The sequence below is a fragment of the Physeter macrocephalus genome, chromosome 14 (genome assembly GCF_002837175.3).
Source record: "Physeter macrocephalus isolate SW-GA chromosome 14, ASM283717v5, whole genome shotgun sequence".
Lineage (NCBI taxonomy): Eukaryota > Metazoa > Chordata > Mammalia > Artiodactyla > Physeteridae > Physeter > Physeter macrocephalus.
Window position 1 is genome coordinate 126064852 of NC_041227.1, and position 25000 is coordinate 126089851.

At 56.5% G+C, this 25000-nt stretch overlaps 1 protein-coding gene across 2 annotated transcripts; it reads right to left on the reverse strand.

The window, feature by feature from the left end:
• Positions 1–14812: 14812 nt before the first annotated feature.
• Positions 14813–24879, reverse strand: CYGB (cytoglobin). 2 transcript variants are annotated; one of them, XR_008619371.1, is made up of 5 exons: positions 24389–24879; positions 19305–19536; positions 18847–19010; positions 15406–16529; positions 14813–15014 (listed from the first exon to the last, which is right to left on the reverse strand). XR_008619371.1 is itself a non-coding variant. In XM_024130277.2 (4 exons), exons 1-4 carry the CDS (start codon positions 24529–24531, stop codon positions 16496–16498), a joined length of 573 nt encoding a protein of 190 aa, XP_023986045.1. In that variant the 5' UTR covers positions 24532–24879; the 3' UTR covers positions 15204–16495. The 2 variants fall into 2 exon arrangements, 1 of the variants encoding a protein (XP_023986045.1); XM_024130277.2 differs by lacking the exon at positions 14813–15014 and having other exon boundaries at positions 15204–16529.
• Between the last annotated feature and the right edge of the window lie 121 nt (positions 24880–25000).

Consider the following 25000-nt stretch of genomic DNA (forward strand, 5'->3'; position numbering starts at 1 on the left):
TAAGATCCCACATGCCGCGTGGCCAAACAAAACAAAATAACGTGAAATAAAAAACACTTTATTTAGCTCTGTGCAGTGTTTCACCATTCATTCTAGTCAGAATGACACACAGTCATATGCATGTCCAAACTATGAGCTACCAATTGTGTAAGTTTGATGATTCTGCATGTGAGTTTCGTGCTCTTCCAGTAGCATTTAAAAAATGGCAGTGGAGGACTTCCCTGGTGGCGCAGTGGTTGAGAGTCCGCCTGCCGATGCAGGGGACGCCGGTTCGTGCCCCGGTCCGGGAAGATCCCACATGCCGCGGAGTGGCTGGGTCCGTGAGCCATGGCCGCTGAGCCTGCGCGTCCGGAGCCTGTGCTCTGCAGCGGGAGAGGCCGCAACAGTGAGAGGCCCGCGTACCGAAAAAAAAAGAAAAAAAATGGCAGTGCAGGACTTCCCCGGTGGCGCAGTGCATCAGACTCTGCGCTCCCAATGCAGGGGGCCCGGGTTCTATTCCTGATCAGGGAACTAGATTCCACATGCATGCCACAGCTGTGGAGCTGGTGCAACCAAATAAAATAAATAAATATTTAAAAAGAAAGAAAAAGTATATCATCCACCATAATCTAATAAATCAGCCTTTAAAAAAAAAACTGGCAGGGCTTCCCTGGTGGCGCAGTGGTTGGGGGTCCGCCTGCCGATGCAGGGGACGTGGGTTCGTGCCCCGGTCCAGGGGGATCCCGCATGCCGCAGAGCAGCTGGGCCCGTGGGCCATGGCCGCTGGGCCTGCGCGTCCGGAGCCTGTGCTCCGCAGCGGGAGAGGCCTCAGCAGTGAGAGGCCCCGGCTGGGCCCGTGAGCCATGGCCGCTGGGCCTGCGCGTCCGGAGCCTGTGCTCCGCAGCGGGAGAGGCCTCAGCAGTGAGAGGCCCGCGTACCGCAAAAAAACAAAACAAAACAAAACTGGCAGTGCACAATATGAAGATGAACTGTAAAATTCATGCTAAGAATTTAAACTTTAATTTTAATTTTTTTTTTTTTTTAATTTTTGGCCAAGCCATGCAGCATACAGGAGCTTAGTTCCCCGACCAGGGATCTATCCTGCACGCCCTGCAGTGGAGGTGCAGTCTTAACCACTGGACCACCCAGGAAGTCCCTAAACTTTTGTTTTAAAGTAAATGGCATTCATAAATGGCATTAAATAGCAAAAAACACCAGGAAAAAGTTTTATATTTTATAACTTTTTTTAAAAATTATTTATTTATTTATTTATTTATTTATTTTTGGCTGCGTTGGGTCTTTGTTGCTGTGCATGGGCCTTCTCTAGTTGTGGTGAGCAGGGGCTACTCTTCTTTGCAGTACGCGGGCTTCTCATCGCGGTGGCTTCTCTTGTTGCGGAGCACGGACTCTAGGCGCACGGGCTCAGTAGTTGTGGCTCGCGGGCTCTAGAGCGCAGGCTCAGTAGTTGTGGCGCACGGGCTTAGCTGCTCTGCGGCATGTGGGATCTTCCTGGACCAGGGCTCGAACTTGTGTCCCCTGCATTGGCAGGTGGATTCTTAACCACCGCGCCACCAGGGAAGCCCTATATTTTATAACTTTAATGCTTTTTAAACAAGCGGCCCCACATCTTCATTGGCGCTGGTCCCTGGAAATTACGTAGCCAGCGCTGGCAGACACCTCGCTCATTTCTTTGCCATGGGAGGTGGGGAGAGTCTTTCCACAGGGCAGCTCACAGTGTGAGCTGGCATCCATCACAGGGACAACTGGAAGAGTTGGAAAGGGCCAGCTAAATGGAAACCCGCCTTTGTTTTTTGGTTTTTTAAAATAAATTTATGTATTTATTTATTTTTGGCTGCGTTGGGTCTTCTTTGCCATGTGTGGGCATCGATGTGCCGGGAGGGTGGTGCACCCCAACTCCGCGGGGACAGAAGCTCCTGTGCTCGGGACCCATCTAGACCTCTTCATTTGGCTCTTCATTTGCATCTTTTAAAATATCTTTTGGGGGCTTCCCTGGTGGCGCAGCGGTTGAGAGTCCGCCTGCCGATGCGGGGGACGCGGGTTCGTGCCCCGGTCCGGGAGGATCCCACGTGCCGCGGAGCGGCTGGGCCCGTGAGCCGTGGCCGCTGAGCCTGCGCGTCCGGAGCCTGCGCTCCGCAACGGGAGAGGCCACAACAGTGAGAGGCCCGCGTACCGAAAAAAAAAAAAAAATCTTTTGTAATACATCGGCAACAGTAAGTAAACCGTTTTCCTGTTTTCTATGAGCCTCCAGCAGATTTTCAAACCCAAAGAAGGGGTCCTAGGAACCTCCAATTTGTAGCCAAGTCAGACAGAAGTTGTAGATGACCTAAGGACCCGTGGCTTGAAACTGGTGTCTGATGCGAAGGCAGTCCTGTGGGACTGAGCCCTTGACCCGTGGGGTCTGTGCTAACCCAGGCAGTTAGTGTCCGAATTGCTTGGTGTGAAAACCCACATACCTGGTGTCAGAAGTGCGGCAAGTGTGCGTTAGAAGGAAACAGTGAGTGAGTTTTTCCTAAAACACATCCACACAATGAAGTAAAGTACCAAGTAGCAGTTATAAAGAAAGTGGTAGAACTCCACCCACTGAGGTGGAAAGATCTCTGCTATAGACAATGTTTGCGCTGCCCCCCTCTTCGTATGTTGAAACCTAACTCCTAAGGGGACAATATTTGGAGGTGAGGCTTTTTAAAGGTGATTAGGTCATGAGGGCAGAGCCCTCCTGTGTGGGATTAGGGCTCTTGTATTAAGAGGCCCCCGGGAGCTCCCTTGCCCCTTCTGTCACATGAGGATACAATGAGAAGTTTGCCAACTTCTCAACCCAGAAGAGGGCTCTTTCCAGAACCTGACCATGCTGACACCTGATCTTGGACCTCTAGCCTCTAGAATTGTGAGCAATACATTTCTGCTGTTTTTAAGCCACCCAGTCTATGGCATTTTGTTACAGCAGCTGGAATGGACTAAGACATTCTCCAACACATATTAACATATTCGGAGTGAAAAAGCAAGCTGCAGAATAATGCCTCAAGTATGATTCCATTTACCTAAGGTACATGTGTTTGTGTGTGCATGTGTGTGTATACACACATAAACACAACTGCGTAGGAAAAGGATTAGGACGACAGGCATGTCTGTATTTGTGGGGTTGCCTCTGGGGAAAGGAGAGAGAGTGGGAGCTGGGGAGGAGCAGGAACAGCTAACCCTGTTAAGAACATGCCTGGTGCCAGGCACTGCCCTGATGCTTTCTTTGTATGGACGCATTCTTTTAATTCTCCCAGTAGCCCATTGTACAGATGAGTAACTGAGGCACAGAAAATTCAGGTCACCTGCTCAAGGCCTTGCAGCTGGTAAGTGGAGCCAGTGCTCTTAGGCACTGCCTTATGCAGTCCCTGGAGAGAGATGTCATATTTTCTGTGATCTTTTACAATGAGAATATATGTAATTGGGGGAAAAAAAAAACAGTAAAGAAAGAGAAAAGGGACTTCCCTCGTGGCGCAGTGGTTTGATCCCTGGTCAGGGAACTAGATCCCACACGCATGCCGCAACTAAAAGTTTGCATGCCACAACTAAGACCCAGTGCAACCAAATAAATAAGTATATATATACATTTTTTTTTTTTTTAAAGAGAGAGAGAGAAAAAAAAGAGAAATCCCTGGTCTGTGTCTTCCTCCTGGGCCTGGTCCTCCATATCCCCTCCCTCACCCTCTACCATGGCCTGGAGCCCTGACCCCCTATGCACCTGGGCATGGGGGGTAGGGGGCTGGTGGTGGTGGCTGGTTACCACCTGGTGTTCAGCTCCCTGGGGCCTCTTTTTTTTTTTTTTTTTTTTTTTAATAAATTTATTTTTGGCTGCGTTGGATCCTCGTTGCTGCATGCGGGCTTTCTCTAGTTGCAGCGAGCGGGGGCTACTCTTCGTTGTGGTGCGCGGGCTTCTCATTGCGGTGGCTTCTCTCGTTGCAGAGCACAGGCTCTAGGTGCGCAGGCTTCAGTAGTTGTGGCGCGTGGGCTCAGTAGTTGTGGCTCACGAGCTCTAGAGCACAGGCTCAGTAGCTGTGGTGCACGGGCTTTGTTGCTCTGCAGCGTGTGGCATCTTCCCGGGCCAGGGCTCGAACCCGTGTTCCCTGCATTGGCAGGCGGATTCTTAACCACTGCGCCCCCCTGGGGCCTCTTGCAGTAACTCCCAGAGCAGACTCTGGGTTCAGCAGAAGAAGGAACTCAAGAGCCAGCAGGGCCCCAGCGGTCATCTGGCCCCTCGCTTCAGACTGTGGTAACCGAGGCTTAACTGAGGGTGAGACCTGCTCGCGGTTGCACAGTAAGTCAGGGGAGACGGGAATAGCCTGCGTCCGCCGACGCTGGTCTGAAATGGTGCTGCCCACCATCTGGACCTGAGAAACAGACTGTTCCCTGGAGCTTTCCTGTCTCAAGGCTCCCAAAGGCCTTTGCAGGTCCCAGAAATGGGTGGCCTCAGGCCTCTCCTCCTGTACAAGTGAAGCCGAGCGGGGACCCACTGCTCCTCCTGAGTGTGAACACCTGGGCCCCCCACCATGGCCCGGATCCCAGCTCGGGAATAAGAAGCTGCGCACATGAAGCCTAGAAACACTCGCGCTCTCCCTCCAGCTCCCCTCGCTCTCAGATCCCAGGTCCCTAATCGACTTCCTTAACCTCCCCCATCAGCTGCTTCTTTTGTGGGGTCCTTCTTTTTCTTTTTTGGCCCCGCCCCGTGGCTTGCGGGCTCTTAGTTCCCCCACCAGGGATCGAACCCACGCCCCCTGCCGTGGAAGTGCGGAGTCCTAACCACTGAACCGCCAGGGAAGTCCCAAGTGGGGTCCTTCTTTTTTTTTTTTTTTTTTTTTTTGCGGTACGCGGGCCTCTCACCGCTGTGGCCTCTCCCGTTGGGGAGCACAGGCTCCGGACGCGCAGGCTCGGCGGCCATGGCTCACGGGCCCAGCCGCTCCGCGGCATGTGGGATCCTCCCGGACCGGGGCACGAACCCGCGTCCCCTGCATCGGCAGGCGGACTCTCAACCACTGCGCCACCAGGGAAGCCCTGGGGTCCTTCTTTTGTGGGGTCCCATCTAGGACCCGGAGGCCATTGACAGGTCTGAGCTGCGGCCACATGATTAAGAAATCGTTGCTGGGCTGCTGGGCGGAGACAGACTGCAGCGGGTGACTGGGCAGAAGGCACAAGCGAGCTCCTGGAGTCCCTTTGATAAGGACACTAGTCCCATCATGAGGGCTCCACTCTCCGGACTAATCACCTCCCAAAGGCCCCACCTCCAAGTCCCCCCACCCTGGGGATTAGGTTTCAACACACTGACTGGGCGGGGGACCCAACACCCAGATTCTCCTCCAGAGCCATCAGAGGGAGTGCGGCCCTGCCCATACCTCTTTTTCGGACTTCTGGCCTCCAGAACTGCAAGAGAAGACATTTCTGCTGTTTTAAGCCACCCAGTTTGTGGTAATTTGTTCCAGCTGCTACAGGAAACAAACGATGAGTAATTCAAGTTTCCCAACCACCACGGACTCTAGCTCTGAGCTTCCTCACCAGAGCTCCATGCCCTCCTGTAAGAACCCCAACTTATAAGCAGATAGGGTAGGGGGTCCCCCGAGAAAGAGAACCAGGCATGGCTTTCTTGACAGAAGAGAAGCCATTTTTGGCCTAAGCCATTTTGCGATCTAAGCCCAGCAGCAATGCTTGCTGCTACAACAGGTCTCAGTAAGTAATGATCTTAAGGGAACAAAAGAATGCAGGAAAACATTATCATCAGGCAAGAGAAGTAACAATAGCAAAGAAAATAAATCAGTTGTAAAGACTCCCGGTTCTGTTTCAATGGTAAAGATTAGCCTGCAGCACTTTCTTGAGCTGTTTCGCAGAATTTAAACCCCCTGGAGGGCTCAACCACCAGATCAACCAGAACCGAAAGAATGATGCAGGTGTCCTTTTCTGACGTGGTGACTTCAATCAACTAAAGCTTGGACTCTGTTGACCTTTGCCCCCATTCGATGCTTTTAACTCTTCTCTGCTCAAGCCCCTTCATGAATATGCATGCACCCTTATCTTAAAACTTCCCCAATTGTGCTGCTTTAGGAAAGATCCCCGGTGTCCTCCTTACTTGCTGAAAGTAATAAATCCTTCCTTCACCTGCTGTTTGGCTTGGTTGTATCTTTTGGTTCAACACCCACCAAGAGGCGAACCCAGTTTTTGGGTAACAAACTCACTGTCTCTGATCCCTGCCCTGTTCTCAGGGACCCACCTGACCGCTTCCCCCCACTGCTTCCCCAGGCAGGGGGCTCCTCAGGACTCCCAGCCTGGCCCCTCTCGAGGGAGACCCCTGCTCTCCGTCCCTCCTGCCTCTGCCCACCTGCTTCTGGCCTTTTGCTTTCACCCAGCTCTGTTTTCTCCCCTGCTGTTCCTAATTCACTCAGGGACCGTTTCCCAGCATCAGCTGTGGCTGAATGATTCTAAACAGGATAGAAGGGCAAGGAAAACAGATCCTGTCTTCATTAAAAATGTTGATATTGTTTCATCATGGATTTTGTGGGCATTAATTTCTATTTAAAAAAATATTGGGACTTCCCTGGCGCAGTGGTTAAGAATCCGCCTGCCAATGCAGGGGACACGGGTTCGATCCCTGGTCCGGGAAGATCCCACATGCCGCGGAGCAACTAAGCCCACAAGCCACAACTACTGAGCCCGCGCGCCACAACTACTGAAACCCACGTGCCTAGAGCCCGGGCTCTGCAACAAGAGAAGCCACCGCAATGAGAAGCCCGCGCACCGCGACAAAGAGTGGCCCCCGCCCGCCACAACTAGAGGAAGACTGTGCACAGCCATGAAGACCTGACGCAGCCAAAAATTAAAAGAAAAAAAGGGGGGATTTCCCTGGCCGTCCAGTGAACTTCGTGCTTTCACTGCTGAGGGCGCTGGTTCAATCCCCAGTCGTGGAACTAAAATCCCACAAGCCGAGGGGGCAAGGCCAAAAACAAACAAAAAAATTGCATTAAAATATGATTTCTCTTGATTCTTGGGGGTTTGGGTTCCCCTGTAAGTTTTGGCCCTGAGGCGAGTGCCTCACTCATCTCATACTAGGCCAGCTCTGGCAGGTGAGGTCCACGCCTTCATGGCAGGCTGTGCTAATGAGGGAAGTGGACAATCCAAAAGTGCAATATCAGGTCATGGTCAGAGCCATAGAAAACCTAAACCAGAGCAAAGAGAGAGGGATGAGACAGGGCTGTTGTGTTGGAGAGGTGGTCAGGGAAGGCTCCTCTGAGGAGGTGATGTTTGAGCAGAGACCTGAGTGAAGGGAGGGACAGAGCCATGGGATGATGCAGGGGAAAAGCATTCTGGCACAGGGAACAGCAGATGCAAAGGCCCTGGGGCAGGAATGTGCACTTGCCTCTCAGGAACAGCAGGGAGGCAAGTGCAGCTGGAGCACAGAGAGGAAACTGAGGCTGGAGAGATGGGCCCTGGGCTAAACCATGCCACCCAGTGGGCCAGGCCAGGACTCTGCATTCTGTTTGAGTGTGACTGTGGGAAACTGTGGAGGGTTTTGATGGGGCGGGGAGAGGGCCGACACAATCTTATTCACATGTAAAAGCATCCTCTGGGTGCTGAGTGGAGAAGAGGATGCAGGGGGCAGGAGTGGAAGCTGCAGGCTGGGGAGAAGGCCTTGCGGTTGCCTGGGAGGAGATGGTGGGCTCCTTCCCTGGGTCATTTCAAACAGGGGACCAGCCAGAATCCCTGGGAACATGTCTAGCACGCGTGCCACCATGGAGTCAGCTGTCATTGTTGTCACTGTGTGACCCCGACATAAACCATTACTTGGGTAAGCTCCAGGAGGCTCCATGTAGGCAAAGAGATCTTGCTGAAACAAACACGTGCCATATGATCCCAACTTAATAGAAAACGCGGTACATATATGCCAGGTGTGATGTCTGCCAGCATATTAGGGAAGAGGCTGCAAGGATTTACACCAAAACAGTAACAGTGGTTGCCTCTGCTTGGAGGAATCACAGGTGATTGTTTTCCCTTCTTTGTGTTTTCCTTTTGTCCCCCAATTCCCTGCAGTGATCATATATTGCTTTTGGAATCATGCAGAACCCCCGTGAATGCTATTTTTAAAACCATGTATAAAAATTTCAAGCGATAGAAATTTTTAATGCATACAGAAGACAACTGGAAGATTGGGTGAGGGTGATGGATTACGGGTGAGCTCTAAATTTTTGGAGGCACCCTTAAATTTTTTTGTGTTTGCATAACAATTTGTTGTTTTTAACAGTGAACAGTATTGCACGTTCTGTCTTTGGACTTAGACAAGGTCAAGGGCTCACTTCCCCACCTGCCCCCGGGGGCCCCTCCCCTCCCCCTCCCCCCTGCCTTCTCCCCACGTCCACACGCCCCAGCCCCAGCTGCAGAAAAGGGCTGAAGGAGGCAGGACGGAGGGATGGGTTCCTCAGGCCCCTGTGTGACTGGGTGGGCTCTGAGGATGCTCTGGGCAGTGAGGGTGCTGCCCCTTGCATGTGACCCGTCCACTTGGAGGACCCAGGGCTAGGCCTGCCCGTCTGCCCTGGGCGAACTCAGGACTCTCCCCTGGCTCTCAGGGAACTTTCTATTCCCCTGTGGCCCGAGGGAGAAAGTGACAAAGAGTCTCTAATTCTACTCAGACTCCCCTGATCTTCCCACTAGGCCTGACCTTTGGACTTCTGTGTTCATCTGCATTGTCCAATTTCAGCCAGCGTCCCGCTCAGTTGGTTTAACTAGAATATTCCCCGCATCCTCATCCTCCACAACCCTCTCCCCCCAGGTGATGCCTGAGCCCCCTGGCCTGCCTTCAGCAGGAATCTTGTTAGGTCACTGAAGCCAGACGTTCCCCTCCACCCCCACCCATGATGTTGCCTCTTAGTAATTTTCCATCCACCGCCCTCCGCCCTGCTCCTTGGCTGTAAACTGCCACTCCCCCACCTGGTGTTCAGAGCTGAGCTGATTCTAAACTGAGCTCTCTTTCTCTCGATTGCAATAGTCGTGAATAAAATCTGTTCTGACTATTCTAACTACAGTTCGACTTTGGTGTTTCTTTGGCAAAAGTCACCCCAGGAGGGCGCTGGCTGCTCTGCGTTCAAGTCCACAGCACGCGTCTCGGTAATCACGTGCCAGCCCCTAGTTCTACCCGCTTCCGGAGGAGTAGATTCGCTTTTCCCTGCCCTGAGGCTCTTCCCATCCTGCCTTCTCGCCTCAACCCCCGCAGCATCTCACACACACCAGCTTCTTAGGTAACGACCTTGACTCACGCTTCATGGAGAAGCGGTCAGCTCAGGACGCCTTGTTCTTGTCTCCCTCACCTTTTCTCCGGACAGCAGCACAGGCCGCCTCGCCCTCGTCCCAGGCAGGTCCTCTGAAAGCCGCCCCCTCCCTCGGGAGCACTTCCCCCCGGCCATCCTGGCCCCCGCCCTGACCCTCTCTCTCCTGACTCCGGTCCCCTGCCACCTCTGTCCCCTGTCTCCCCCGTGGCACCCCTCCACCCCGCCCCCCCGTCAGGCTCCCCTGGGTCCGCCTTGCATCTGTCCTCACTGCTCTGGACCCTGCAGCGGCACTGACCCTGCTGGCCAGGCCTCCTGGGAATACTCTGCGGGCAGCTTCTAGGTTTTGTCCCACCCCCTGACCACCGCCCCCACCCCGGCCCTCTGCTTCCCGGCTCCTCCCTTTACCCCTGGCCTCCGAGGCTCTGGCCTTGTTCTTCTCTTCCCACACTCTCTCCCCAGTGAGCTCATCCAGTCCCAGATTTAAGTCCCAGCTCTGGCAGCACCGTTGTGCTGCAGGCTGTAGCATCCAGCTGCCCCCTGGACGCCCCACATGTGGAAGAGGCAGAACTGGGTTTTTTTTTTGTTTCTTTCTTTGTTTAATTTGGCCGCGCCATGCAGCATGTGGGATCTTGGTTGCCCGACCGGGGACTGAACCCGCAGCCCCTGCATTGGAAGCATGGAGTCTTAACCACTGGACCGCCAGGGAAGTCTGGAGACAGAACTGTTGATTTTCCTCCGGCCAAATCCTGTCCTTCCCTGGCCATTTCCCCCTAGAAAATGGCCACTCCACTCGCCAAGGTAAGCAGACCAGAAACCTAGGAATCATCTTCACTGTCCTCTCTTCACCCCTCACATCCAATCCACCCATAAATCATGTTGGACCAACTCCAAAAATAAACCCTGGGGCTTCCCTGGTGGCGCAGTGGTTAAGAATCTGCCTGCCAACACAGGGGACACGGGTTCAAGCCCTGGTCCGGGAAGATCCCACATGCCGCGGAGCAACTAAGCCCGCGAGCCACAACTACTGAGCCCGTGAGCCACAACTACTGAAGCCTGCGTGCCTAGAGCCCGTACTCCGCAGCAAGAGAAGCCACCACACTGCAACGAAGAGTAGCCCCCGCTCGCCTCAATTAGAGAAAGCCTGCGTGCAGCAATGAAGACCCAACACAGCCAAAAATAAATAAATAAATTTAAAACAAAACAAAACAAAACAAAAATAAACCCTGACTGTACCTCCTCGCATCACCTCCCCTGCGACCCCTGGTCTAAGCCTCCGCCCCCTCCCTTTTTCCCTCAGCCACCATCCACTCAGCCACCAAGCCATGGCTTTAAAGATGTTCTGGGACTTCCCTGGCAGTCCAGTGGGTAAGACTCTGTGCTCCCATTGCAGGGTGTCCGGGTTTGATCTCTAGTCGGGGAACTAGATCCTGCACGCATGCCGCAGTGAAGACCCGGCACAGCCAAATTAAAAAAAAAAAAAAAAAAGTTCTGTCGCCTCTCAACCCTCTCGTGGGGAGGAGAGCGAGGTTATATACTGTGTGGGCATTCCAGTGCTCATGTGGGAGGTGGTCTCAGCACACAGAGAGGGCTTATCCAGGCAGGTGCTGGCAAGGAGAGGCACAGAGCAGCCTTGAGGAAGGGGTGCCATTTCAATAGGGGGAGATGCTGGCGGTAGAGAGGGCTGCTCCTGACTGGGGCCAAGGGAGCAAAGGAGAAAGTCAAGTTTGTGACGGAGAATGACCAACGGTTCAGATGAGGGAAGTGTATCAGTGCCAGGTGTGGGCCCCACCCCCGCCCCATGGCTGAGGAGCTCGGACCGTCTTTGTGAGGTCATTGGAGCCACTGGACACTCTTGAACAGGAACACGGCCCCTTTTGTCCCCAGCAGACTGAGCCAGTGGCCATGTGAGGATGGACTGGAGAAGGCGGGGAGGCTACAGTGGGGTTTAGGCCTGAACGAAGAGGGCAGCAAAAGAAAAGGACAACGGTCAGAGGTGGCGGCTGGTTGCTCTGGGTTGGGGGTTTCATGTGTGACAGAGAGAATCTAAGACCGAGAAACTGAAGCTGACAGGGAGTCGTCTGGGGATGGAGTCTCTCTGTCCTTTGCGGGGAAATACTGCAATTGGCCCTTGGTGCTAGTACTGTAGCAGTAGCCATGTTCCCTACCACATGGCCATAGCCGATCAGACCACAGGTGGGCACCTCACCCAGGGCAGCCAGTGGCTTCTACAGTGGTCTCAAATGAGAGCTTTGTGCACAAACACTCACCCAGAAAGGTGGGATCAAACAGCATCTCTCTGCTGGGGCGTCTGAGAGCTGGTTCCTCAGTAGGAAGCCGTGGAAGGCTGAGAGGCTGGGTCCAGAGGATTGGAGCCCCAGGGACTGTGCATGCTGCAGTGGGCACGCTCAGGCCCACACTGAGGGCCAGGAGATTATGGGGCCTGGAGCTGTCCTCTCCCAGGCGACCGCCCAGTTCCCAGGCCCCTGGGCAGCTGTGCTGGAGTCCCTCCTTCTAGTGAGTCCGGGCCATGTGGTTTTTCCTGACTCCCGGAGTCCTGACTCCCTTCCTTCAGCATGTCTGTCCTTCACCATACAGCACCCCTCACTTTGATTTTCCGGTTTTTTTTTTTTTGGCCGGCGCTGCACGGCATGTGGGATCTTGGTTCCCCAACCAAGGATCGAACCCAGGCCCTTGGCAGTGAAAGCGTGGAATCCTAACCACTGGACCACCAGGGAATTCCCCAGCCCCCTCTCACATTGGGAGCCGGAGTGGACCTGTTTCCTGCCACAAAAACCTTCTGACCCAGTGTCTCCAACCCTAAGGGACTGCCAAAGTCCAAACTCTTACCCTGGTGTGGTAATTCTTTTATCAAAGGTATCAGCTGAGACACTTTGAAAGCTACTGCCCTGGGAAGTGTGGAGGGGGGAATTTTTGAGGTCAAGGATGAGTGTTTTTCAGCTGTAGTACCTTGAAAGGATATTCTAGGAAAGCTCTGGGAATAGGGTGAGGTGAATGAGGCACTTGCCTGGGGCACAAAATTTAAGGGCGGGGCAGTAAACAAAGGAAATAATACTTAAATACAATATTTTAAAAAATCTTTACTGGGAATTCCCTGGTGGTCCAGTGGTTAGGACTCTGCGTTTGCACTGCCCAGTACACGAGTTCGATCCCTGGTGGGGGAACTAAGATCCTGTAAGCCCAAAAAACATAAGAAAGCCTGACTGTTAAAAAAAAAAAAAAAAAAACTTTAAAACAAAAATATCCATGATGAACAAAAAATTCAAAATTTTAAACAAAGACAGGCCGTTGTTTGTTTTAATGACCCCACGTGGCTCTTGTGTCCCCAACTGGGTTTATAAGTGTTGACAAAGGTGAGCTAAGAGCTTGGGAGATGTGGGGTTTTATGTAAAGTCTTTTTAAAAATGGAGCATTTATTAACTTTTTCCACTTGGGTCAAAACACGGGAGGATATTTTCATAAGTATACATGGGGTGCACATTTTTTTCTTTTTGCCTCAGGCCCCGTTAGGGCACTACCTCCTTTAAAGCGAGAGAGGAAGTTGGGCCCCAGAGGAAGGAAAGTAGGAAGGTAACTTCGCCAGCCGCTCAGGCTGCGGCTTCCCGGGTGATGTTCCTGCCGTGGCCAGCAGGGGTCGCTGTGGGGCTGCGCGGCCAGGACGGCTTGGCCGGGAACGTGCCTCACAGCCTCTGCACCCCCGTTCCTGACACCCCATCGCTCACCGCCCGAGCACGCCAAGGGGAGCTGACCCAGTTGCTCAGCTCTTCGGCGACAAGGTTATCCCTGAGCATAGAGCACAAAACAAAACTCCAGTCGCTGCTCCTGTACCCTGTAGCCCCCTGCCCACAGCCTGCAGCCCACCAGGACACATGGGCCCTGCCCAGCATCACCTCTGTTTGGACCTTCCCTGCCCCCCCTACTCAACCCTTGCTCAAGTGTAGGATGAATCACGAATTGCCAGTGTCCTCTCTGGGGGGTTGGGCAGTGGAGAGAACCATTCTCAAGGGCCACATTCCAGAATGATTCCAGCTCTGAGGCCCCTTCACCACTTTCAAGCCAACCGAAGTGAACTGGGGAGGGGTTTTTCTTCCTAAAGACCACCCCCCACCTTCGACCACAGATGCCCCTTCTCCTCTTAGTCCCCTCAGCCCCACTGTCCCCACACCCCTCTGGCTCCGGCTCAGCCTGAGCTCAGCAGGGGCCATGAACTGGAAGTCTCTTTCAAGAGTCATCGCTCATCTTGGCCAGCAACCCAGCCCCCGCCCTCCATTTGCTGCTTCCGGTGGCCTGACCGTCACTCTGTCCTGAGCATTCCCATGTCCCCAGCACGGTGGCGTGCATCCTCCTTCCTGCTCCTGGTACCTGCCTCGCAAGACAGGCCACACGTTCACTCCCGTTTTAAATTAGAGGTGACCGTGGCTCAGAAAGTGTGAGCGACTTGCCCAAGGTCACACAGCATAGGGAGACAGCCCGGAGCCCGGGGCTCTCTCTTGCAGCGCCGCCTGCCTGGAAAGGCCTTGCCTTGCTCTGTCCTCTCCACTCTGCATGCCCGTGTCAGTGCACACAGCTCACTCTTGGCCCCAGGTGTTGGTTTGGCTTTCTAAGAGTGGTATTTATTTAGTCTCTGGATTGCTATCCAGCTCCTCTGCTGTGCCAGGCCCAGGCGATGAAGGCACAGCCTGCATTCAACAAGTTCACGGCCTGGGAGACAAGACCTTTCTTGTGTGTCAGCTGAATCTTCCCAGACAGCCGGGAGCCCTCCCAAGGGACAGAGGCTGCTTCCTGCTTCTCCTGCAGCCCACCGGGGGTGGTGACCTCCTGGTCCCCCCCTGGGGAGTCGATGCCGCTGACCATTGCCTCCATCATGAGCGAGGGCTGGGCAGGCCTGGCCCGAGGCTGTGGGTGGGAGATAGAAGGGGCTGGGGGCAGAGAGCTCAGGGAAGGTATGGGGGGCCTAAGGCTAGTAAGGGCAGACTTCCTCTATCTCAAACACCCAGGGGCTGCCCCACCACTGTACCTTGAGCATCAGGCCGGGCCTCAGCTCTTGGTGTGGGACACCCAGCTCTGGTCCAGAAGGTCAAGGTCCTATCCTTGCTTGCTGGGCTCACTAAACTAGAAGGGCCCTCCTTTCTGAACATCTCTCCCTTGAGTCCTCCCTCTCTTCTCTCCCCCACGTGAGGGAGGATATTTCCAGAACAAAAGATGAAAAGCCCCCGGACTTTTTTAAACAAGCACAGACTCCCTTCCCGCCCTCCCACCTCTAGAGCCCAGCTTCCGGTCTGCAGCTCTGTGCTCCTGAGTGAACAAGCCGGGCCCCCCCCCACCGTCCTGAACCCCAATCAGAGGGGCCCGCGACCAGCCAAGGCTGAGACACAGGTGAGGGGGACCCTTGGGGGGGGGTCGCCTTTCAAGAAAAAGGCCCGAGTCTATCTAAGGAGGGGAGACAGAGGCGAGGGGCAGGTGGCAGGAAAAGACCAAATAAGCATGCACAGACACAGGAATTACGAGTCTGTTTAATGACACGGCTGGGTCTGGTTACAAACATCAGAAACTACAAAAGGAGGACAGGCAGTTACACGGATGGCTGCACGAAGATGGGACAGGAGGACACAGGCACAGTAGCCACAGCAGCAAAACATCCTTGAGGACAATACACGTGACCAAGGGGCACACATTGGGGGGGGGGTCCCCAGCAACGCTGACCTACCCCCCCCCACCGTCCTGAACCCCAATCAGAGGGGCCCGCGACCAGCCAAGGCTGAGACACAGGTGAGGGGGACCCTTGGGGGGGGGTCGCCTTTCAAGAAAAAGGCCCGAGTCTATCTAAGGAGGGGAGACAGAGGCGAGGGGCAGGTGGCAGGAAAAGACCAAATAAGCATGCACAGACACAGGAATTACGAGTCTGTTTAATGACACGGCTGGGTCTGGTTACAAACATCAGAAACTACAAAAGGAGGACAGGCAGTTACACGGATGGCTGCACGAAGATGGGACAGGAGGACACAGGCACAGTAGCCACAGCAGCAAAACATCCTTGAGGACAATACACGTGACCAAGGGGCACACATTGGGGGGGGTCCCCAGCAACGCTGACCTAGATGGATGGAGAGGGCTGACTGCAAGCCAGCAGCCAGCAGAGGCAGGGGAGGGGAGGCCCTCAGCCCTCAGAGCCCCAGGAAGAGGTGGAGGCATCTGGTGCCGTCACCACTGCCCCACTGACAGCAGCCTGGATCCCCTTCCCGCCAAGGCCGTCTGTCTTAGTGGCAAAGGCAGATGCAGCTGGCATCCGGGGTTTCTGGACCATGGACCCTCCACCGCTGCAGTTGTCCTGTCCAGAACTTCTGGCCCCCTCTGTCTTCCCTTGCCCATTTAGGGGCAAGTCAGGGACCCACCTCCTTTTGTGGGGGGCAGAGGTAGGGAACGCCAAATCCTTGCTGCCTGAAGTGGAAAGCAGGAATGTGGGAAGCTGGTCAGAGAGAATGGGCTGGGCTTTGCCGGCAAGCTGGGTCACCTCAACCCTGCCCACGCAGGCCCGGGTCCTCTCCGTGCTGATGTGGGACCCCATCATCTCTGCCGGAACACTCTGTTCTCTGCCCAGAAGCTGCCAGGACCCCTCGGTGGGCAGACCCGAGGCTTCACACATGCCTCTGGGCCTTACTGATACACATTATAGATATGTATGTGTATATATATATATATATATATATATTTATATATAGATTGTATATAGAATATATCTGTGTATACGGTAGACGTGTGTGCGTGGTATTCTAGATAAGTGATGTGGAGACCTGTGTGTGGCCAGGCAGATAGAAACGGGGCTGGTTTGTTCCTCCAGTGACTCACAGACCTGCCCCCGATTCCCTCCGGCCGCTCAGCTAGGTCTCTAACAGTGAGTAGAAAAGCTAAGAAGGGCGTGCCCCGCTCTTCAAGGAGGAAAGGTCCCCCACCCCACAGGCCACCCGCTGCACCGCTGAGCTGGGGTCAGCACCCAGGCAGCTGATGCCACCTTCCGGCGGCTCCAGGGGGGCTGTGACCGAGGCCGAGGCAGCCTCTTTCCGGGAAGACGAGTCAGGGATTCCTCCAGCTTCCTTGGCACCCAGAGATGCAGGGTCAAGGAGCGTCTTCAGAACTCGGCCTTCAGCTCAAGGTGCTGCCAGGGAGGGGGGAGGAGAGAGGGGGTCCTATGGCCCCGAAGAGGGCAGCGCGGCCGGTGGGCTGTGGACGAGATAGGAGACGTAGGTAACAGGTTACTAGGGCCTCCGAGTGGGACCAGGGAACCTGGGGAGAGGGCAGAGGAATCAGGGGCTGCAAGGCCGAACGCTACCAGCCCAGAGACCCACGCGGGGCCCGTGAAAGCCCACTAGACCCAGCTTCCAGGCCCTTTTCTGCCAAGACCTCGACCGGCCCATCTGAACCTCAGATCTTTTCCTCTAAAATGTGAATCACATCTGTGGTGCCCACCTCCGTGGGATCTGAGCGACAGAACTGCCTGAAAATGTTCCACAAACTGCGAACAGTGAGCTCTCTTCCTCTTCTGAGACATGCGAACTCCCTGGTTGGCCTGTGGTGCCCCCTTGGGCCACCCATGGGCATTCTCTGCACACGCAGCCCCCCCCCTTTGCACTCACCACCCCCAACCTCCGCCACCTCCTGACTCCACACACACACACACACACTCACACGAGCGCACGCACACCCTGAAGCAGAGACAGTTCAATAAACAGTGGCGTCTGGCTCGCTATGGCGTCTCCGATAAGAGAGGCTGGATGGAGGCCTTCTAGAACTCTGCCGTGGAACTCTCTCTCGCCCTCCGAACCCATATGGACCCTGGCAGTAGTGGGGTCTGCAGGCCCGGGCCCAGGGAGACACGCCCTCTTGGGGGGGGGGTCACACCCATGTTCCCAGGAGACCAGAGGTGGCACCAGAGTGTGCAAAGGGATGAGGGGACAACTCCCTCAGCCGGGGTAACCCCAATGTGGGGTGCGCAGGGCCCCGGCCAGTCCCCACGGTGGCCCCTCTCCACTCAGTCCACACGGAGCAGAAAGGGGGAGGCATGAGATTTCAGCGGTTTCCTAATGCTTGGGGTTTGGCGAGATTTAAGTCCCAGGGGTCCAGCTAGGGCAAGAGAGGGGAGGGGACAAGGCTTCGTGTCGGGAAATGCTGTCCATGTGTTTCTGATTCACTGGGGCTTGCACGGGCCAGCTCTCTCTCTTCCGTCCCTCTAGGCCCCTATAAAAAAGCCCTTTTCTCTAGAAGCAGGAAGTCTTGTCTCCTGGCTGTAAACAAACTCATCTTTGGCGGTCGAGCCTGCCGGGGGAGAGGCGTGGGAGGGCAAGCCCCCTTCCCCCCACTGACCCCTCCCCTGCCCTCCGGCTGCTTCCGGGCTGCCAGCTCCTCCTCCTCCTCCTCCTCCTCCTCCGCCTCTGGCAGGTAAAAATCGCCTGCCTGCTTCCGTTCGCTCTGAGGTCTGGGGCGGCCGGGCCCAGCTGTGAACATCTGGCCATTGCCGGCAGTCCCCGAGGGCTCCGCGCTCTCAGGGTGCTGAAGGGAGCGGCAGCGAGCGGGGGCCAGTGTGGTCAGAGGCAGGAAGGCCGGGAGGCCGGGCCTCTGCAGGCCGCCCTCGTGGGACCTACTCCGCGGAGTGATGAGCAGGAGGTCCGACCGGCTCCGCGGACCCGCTCGGAGCCCGGGGAGGGGACGCCGCCTTTTCCCTGGGAAACTGCTGGGAATGTTTCTCTCCAACGCGTGTCCCCAGCCGCTGGCTGACCCCTGCTTCCCTTTCCCGCCTCCGCCCCTCTCCCCCTCCCTCCTCCAGCCCTGCCTCCGCCCCTCCATTGAGCTCCCAGAGCCCCAGCCCCTTGGGGGCCCAGGGAGGCCGGAGTGTTCCCAGCCGCCAAGTCTGGGGGCCGGCCCTCCCCTCGTGCTCCGAGTCAGCTGGAGTCACCAGGCCAGCCACCCTCCTGGAGCCCGTCCCCCGGGGCCCTCACCCCAGCACTGGGAACCTGGCCTCCGGGGTCACCCAGAAGTAAAACCCCCTGCTGGTGTGCGTGGGAGGGACACCCACGCAGGCTCCGGGTGGGCTCCGGCACGTGCGTGCGTCCTCGTGATTCTCCTGGCTCCAGCCTTGCTGAGGCCGAGGCGGGAGGGAGCGCGGTCAGCATTAGATGGAAAACAGCCCCATGTGATTGGTACCAGGGAGGAAGTGGCCAGAGCTGGCCTGGGCTGCCTCTGGGCCTGATGAGCAGCCTCCCCGCCAGGAACTTTTGGAGCCTCTCTGCCCGGGGCAGCCTCGGTCTTGGGGTGCCTTGAGTGTCCACTGGTTCTAGGGAAAGGGAAGGCTCTGCCCGAGGAGAACCTGTTTGGGGTCCTCGGCGTGAGCGGGCCTTTTCCTATCATGCCTGTTCTTTAACGTGCCAGACCCCAGATCCACCCTCCTGGAACTGTTCCTGCCCCGGTGGTCAGTCCCTGGGCACTAGGAGAGGTGGGAGGCCAGGGGACGGGGGAGGATGCGGCAGGGAGGCTGCCTCCTCACGTGGTGGCGTTGGGGACCTGCTGTACCCAGCCCACTTCCTTGTAGGCAGCGGTCACGTGGCTGTAGATGAGGCCGCGAAGCTTGGCCCAGGCTCTCTGCGTCTCGGGTGGGAAGTCATTGGCAAATTCCTCGGCGATCACCTCCAGGATGACCCCAGAGAGGATCTGGGTACAAAGGAAGGAAGGGGGAGTAAATGCCTGGGCATCCTGCCCTCTGCAGCCCCCAGAATCCCTTCTATCCTGTGTTTGGCCAAGGGGATTGTTCATGAAACAAGAACCTGGGAGCTTTGGGAACCAGACACCCTCAAGACGCAGCCCCCATCCTGCTGCCCGTCCCGGGAACAGCCATGCCGGGGGAAGAGGCTGGGTGGCCCAGTGGCCCGCAGGCTGTCATTGGTTATGGGGCTCTGGGGTGGCACAGGGTGGGTGCTGGGTGGCAGCACCCATCCGGTGACATACCTTGAAGTACACAGGCTCCACCTTGTGCTTGAGGGCGTGGGCTTTGCCCACGAGGGCAAGCACAGAGGACACCTTCTCGGGGTCGTGCAGATTCTCCACCACGGTGTTGAGGGCCCCCATGACCCGGCAGGCGTGCTTCCGCAGCTGCGGGCTCCGCTCCATTTCCAGGGGCTCCTCCATGTGCTTGAACTGGCTGAAGTACTGCTTGGCCGACGGGAAGTTCACAAAGAACCTGGCAGGAGGAAGCAGGTGTGTGCTGAGCAGGGGGTGGCCTCAGGCCCCACCCTGAAGTGCCCAGACGATGGTGGCGGGGGGTACAGAGGTGGGAGAGGCTGAACCCACCCTCACCCCACCACGTGTAGCAGTTCCTCAAACACACACCCTTCCTCTGGACGGCCTGGCTTACATGCAGACCCCCTCCCTAATCCCGGCCATTTCTATCCGCAAGATTTGCAGCTTCCTCTCCCAAGGAAGCAAGCTTCCTTGCTTCTTGCCTTCTTTCCAAACTCCACACACCCTTCAAGGCCTGCTCCAGTCGCAGCTGAGAGGGTAAGAGCCTGCTTTCTGGAATCCCCGGCCAGTGTGCCCTTGGGCAAGTTAACTTTTCTGCAGTCAAATGCTCTATCCCTGAGCCATACCCCCCAAGTTAACTTTTCTGAGCCTCAGTTTCCTCATCTATGAAATAGGCATCACTGTTCCCGTCTTGGCTGTGAGTCATTGTGGTTGTTGGATGAAACGAGAAACGGCATGTGGAGCCCTGGCACGGTGTGGACACAGGGGGCTCAGAAAATGCCACCCTTTTTTATGAGGAAGTCAGAGCTCTCTTCCTAAACAAAGGAAGGCCCTAGCGACGTAGCTGACTTAGCTCAGGTCATGGAAGGGAAGAAATGAGACTCAGTCCTCCTCCCAGCCCAGTCCCTTCCCTATTCACTACCCTGCCTCCCGCCTCAGCCTGCATAGTCATCGGTTGATTTAATTAAAGATATGGATTGATGTCACCGGCCTGGTAAGTCCTTCACGTCTGTCTGTACATCTTACCTCTCCAACCAGCCTGTGCACTTCTTGGGGCAGACCCCAGGGCTTTCTAACCCTTCCCTCTCCAGTTTACCTGAAATTGTCTAATTCCCCCCTAATATCACATTCACTGGGTCGCTCTCATGCTCAGAAACATTCCATGGCTCCCCACTGTCTACCGGACAAAGTCAAAACACCTTAACCTGGGATTCCAGGCTTCTTAGAAACTGTCCCAAACCCGCTTCTCCAGCATGGGGTCCACATTCTTGCCTACGCTCCAGCCCAACAGCTTCACTTACCATGGGTTAAAGATTCTTCAGCAAGCTGGCCCCCTTCCACATGGTGGACCCACCCCCCCCCTTCCCCGGTGTCAGCTGGGCCTCTCCCGGAGCACCCGGCCTGGCCCAGGGCGACCGCTTTCCCTCCGAAGCCATTAGTGTGTTCCCTGCCACCTTTCACGGCTTCCTCCTTGTGTGTCCGTCTGGGTACCCCAACCCCAGGGCAGAGCCCGGGTCTCACGCACACTCTGACCCATCACCTTGGCCCAGAGCCCTGCACTTTGATGACATCTGTGATCCCTCACCCAATCCCTCACCCAGCCGGGTGGGAGGTATGTGGCCAGACTCAATCAGAACTTACATAACTGAAGCCTCAGAAAATGGATGGACTGTCCTGGACCTGAGGTTGTTTCACACTTTGGGAGTGTCCCCTTTGTGATCAGAGAGAGCTGGTAATTTGCTAAAACAGCCCTTCAGGCCCGGGTAGGGTCTCAGTCTGAGAGCTGGAACAGATGCAGGGAAAGCATCTGGCCCCTGCCACCCTTTCAGGCTACGAGGACGGCCCCCCTCGGAGGCCAAGTGTGACCTCGGGCAAATCGCAAATCGCTTCCCAACCTCCTGTGTGCAAAAGTGTGAGAGGAGTCCCTGCACCCCTGCTTGCTACTTCACAGCTATACCGGTGAGGACAAATGACGCGATGGGTCTGAAAATACATTGGATTTCTCTGGAGAAGCGTCGTAACGAAGGACAGATACGAAAAACCCAGTCTGGATTTAAATGAGGATCTCTGACTTTAGAGGTTTTACACTGCAACAAAAATACTAACTTCTCTTTGGCTGGTGAATAACGACATGCAGAGCATCTCCACTTGTTATTTCATATCATGCCACAACAAAGTGGGTATCACGTCTACTTTACTGATGAGAAAATAACAGGGACTATTTATTGAGCACTTACTATATGATCTCATAACTTCTTGCGATGTCCTCCTGAGGTTGTCACTGTTTTTATTCCCACGTTCTGGATTAGGAACTGATGCCCACGGCTGCATCAGTGGGCCAAGCAGAGTGGGTGGCAGGACCAGGAAGGAGCCGGGGCGGCCCCCGCTTTGATGACTTCCCCAGACCGCCTCAGAGGCTGCTCTGCCGGGGATGGTAGCCTGGGACCCGGTGGGTCTCCCGTTATGGCCCTAAGGATGGTCCCGATGAGCCCTTCTTCTGGGCCAGGGGAGTCAAGGGGCCTTGCGCTCTGCTCCTTCATCCTGGCGTTTCTCTGCGCCCCCGCCCCCACCCCCGTGTTTACTCCTGACCCTCCCAGTTCCGGCCTGCACTGCTGGGAGAAGCCTCAGCAGCCAGCTTGGGGAGTTTCTCAGCTTCCAGAGGCATCTGGGCTTCCAGGAGAGCCTGAAATAGGCTTGTCTTGAGCGTGAGGGCGAAGGCGGCAGAGTTACAACCCGGAGGAGAGCCTTCCTAGAGCACACGTGCTCCCTCGTGGTCTCCTCCCGGCAGGGAGAGGAGGCACGGGGTCTGGGCAGCCCCTCCGCCCCGCTGCCACCGTCCCTGTGGCTGCTACCTCCTCACAGGGGGAGTGTTGGGGTGTGGCTGGCCCAGCCCAGTGGGGAGGGAGGAGGTGAGAGTGCCCGGTCAGAGGGCGACTGTCTCGGACAGAGCCCGCCTGCCCGTCCTTGCCCGCCAGGCCAGTCCTTGTTGATGGGGCGTAAAGACAAGAGGGGTCTGTGACAAAACTGAGGGGCACAGGATCTGGGGAGGGGCCTTATCTGAGAAGCTTATCAGTCGAGTCCCCCTAACACCCCCTACCCTGGGGCGGACAGCAGGAGGAGGAGAAAAAGGAAAGGGAGGCTGGCGGGACTTGGGGCTGGTGGGGGAGGGCTGCTGGGCCAGCTTCTCTTTTCTGAGCTGGGCTGGGCTGGGCTGGGCTCCCGGCAGCAGAGGTGGGGTCGGGCGAAGTGTGCCTGGGGTTGTCAGCAGCCCAGATCTAACTGCTGTCTCAGGCCTTCTCAGGTTCCCCAGCCCAGACCCAGTGCCCGCTGAGGAATGAGCTCCCCTCTGGGGAACTAGAGGGTCACAGAGAGAGGAGGAAACCCTTGCCAAGAGCTCAGACTCTCCAGAAACACCTCAGGGTTCAGTTCCTTCCTCAGCACCCCCCATTCCTGGGGAGGTTGGGTGGGACCCTAGGAGCTGGATCCTGGACACATCCCTTACATGTCCTCGCTGGCAAACGGCAGGGCGTCGGGACAAAAAATCTCCAAGGTCCTTTGGACTTTGCCTCATTTCCTCTTGGTGACCCACGTGCACACCCGGGTGCATCCTGAGACCTGGTGGGCCTGCATGTGCTGACACACAGCTGAGAGCAGCCCTCCGGGGATGCAGTCTGGCGCACCCGTGACTCCACTGTCCACCGTGTGCTTGTGTGGGTGATCGCACGTGCAGAGCTGCACCTCCCAATGTCTGATGGCTTCGGGATCTGAAATCCCCTCTTAGCTTCCCCACCACCCCCGGCTGTTTCTGGGCCTGGGAGCTGCCCAGATAGCTGTCCCTTCCTCAGGAATCCTCCTGGAACTCCTCAAGAGTGCTTCTCGCTCTTTTTCCTCCAAAATCTGTTTCTAGGTTGGAATCAGGGCACATCAATTTGGAGCTGGGTAGGTCCCAGGCTCGGGGGAGGCACAAGGGAGAGAGTGCCGGGAGAGAAAGAGGAGCCAGAGACGGGGCCAAGACTGGGAGACAGGCATGCACTTCAACTGTCCTTTCCGCAGACAGGTTTCACCCCATCTTCAAACAAGAAGACTTTCCAGATCTGCCCTAGATTTGACAGCTTCCCTCTGCCAAGGACAGAGGGTTAAGGGGACCTCCCTGCCTGCACCCCCAGGGACCGGCATGTGTGGGAAGAGAGCACCGATCTGTAGCTGTAGTCAGTTACCAGCTTGTGTGGCTTGGGGACATTAACTATATGGGAATGGTGTGCATGTGCACTGGTGTGTAGGTGTGTGAATAACAGTGTCACTCTGTGTGTGTGCATCCCTCGGGGGCATGTGGTGCCTGAATGACCCCTGAGCCCGAGACCCATGACCCTTTCTCCCCAGATCGGGGTTTCAGGGTGGGGCCCTGTCTCCTGAAGCTTCTCCCTTTCCCTCCACCAAACTCGGCAGGGACTGTATCCTAGAGGACTGTTTGCTTCTCCACTCACCTGCACCTCACCTGGGAGCTCCCTGCTGGCCTGGCCCCAGGGGCAGGAAGGGGCCAGCTGGGAAAACCGGACCTCTATTCTTTCACCCTTTGCTCTGTTCTTCCAAGTCTCTGAATACAGAAAGGGGCTGAGCTGGAGAAAGGGGTTTGCTCCTCTCTGTCCTCCTTCTTGGTTGATCCTCAGTTTTCCTGTCTCTAGAATGGGGAGCCCCCAAGGCCCCCACTGGAAAGGCTGGTGAAATGTGTGTCCATAACAGCTCGGTTGCGTGGCTGGGGTCGCTGGTGAGGAAGGCATGGCTGGCTGAGCCAGGAGTTCTGAGGCCCGGGAGGGGAGGGAGATGGAGGTGCCCTCCTTCTGCGTCTGGCTCCTAGTTCCTGGTGAGCACCTCGCCCAGAGAGAGCTAGGAAGGGCTCGGCCAGGGCTTCGCCCACCCCAAGGCGCCCCACGCTGCCCGCACCCCGACCGGCCCGGCCCCAATCGCAGCTGGGGAGGTGGCGCCCGAGCTCGGACCCGGGCCGAGCCCGCCTCTGCCCGGAGCCGCTGCCGCCGTCCCTCCCCCGGGCCCGGCCGGGCCGGGGCGACACCTACCGCACCAGGATGGCCACCCCCACGTCCTCGCAGTTGGCATAGAGCCGGGCCCACGTCGCCTGCACCGCCTTCCTCTCCGCCTCGGACAGCTCCTCGCTCCGCTCCCTGCGCTCAATCTCCATCTCGCCCGGCACTTTCTCCATGAGCAGCTCCCAGCCCAGCCCGGCTACGCTCGGCGGCGGCGGGGCGCGGGGAGCCGGGGCCGGCTGCGTGTGCCGCTGGCGGGCGAGCGGTAGAGCGCGCCGGAGGGAGGGAGCGTGTCTGTGCGCGCCGGGTGTGTGTGTGTGTGTATGTGTGCGTGCGTGTGTGTGTGTGTGTAGGGTATATGTGCAGGGGGCGGAGGACCGCGAGCGGGGGGCGGGGATGTGGTCTGCTGGAAAAATGTGAAAAAAAAAAAAAGATCCGCTCCAAACCCCCAACCCCTTGTCCGTGAGCCAGTTCCGGCAAGGTGAAGGCTGGGCGGGGTGCCCGGCCTCCAGGCCACCGCGGAGTTTGACTGCCGGGCGGGGCGTAGGTGTGGCGGGCGTACTGGGGGGGTCCCGGGAGGAGGGGGCGGGCGGTCACTGGGCGCCGGGCCGCACGCGAGTGCGCCGCGGCACGTGCGGGTCTGGG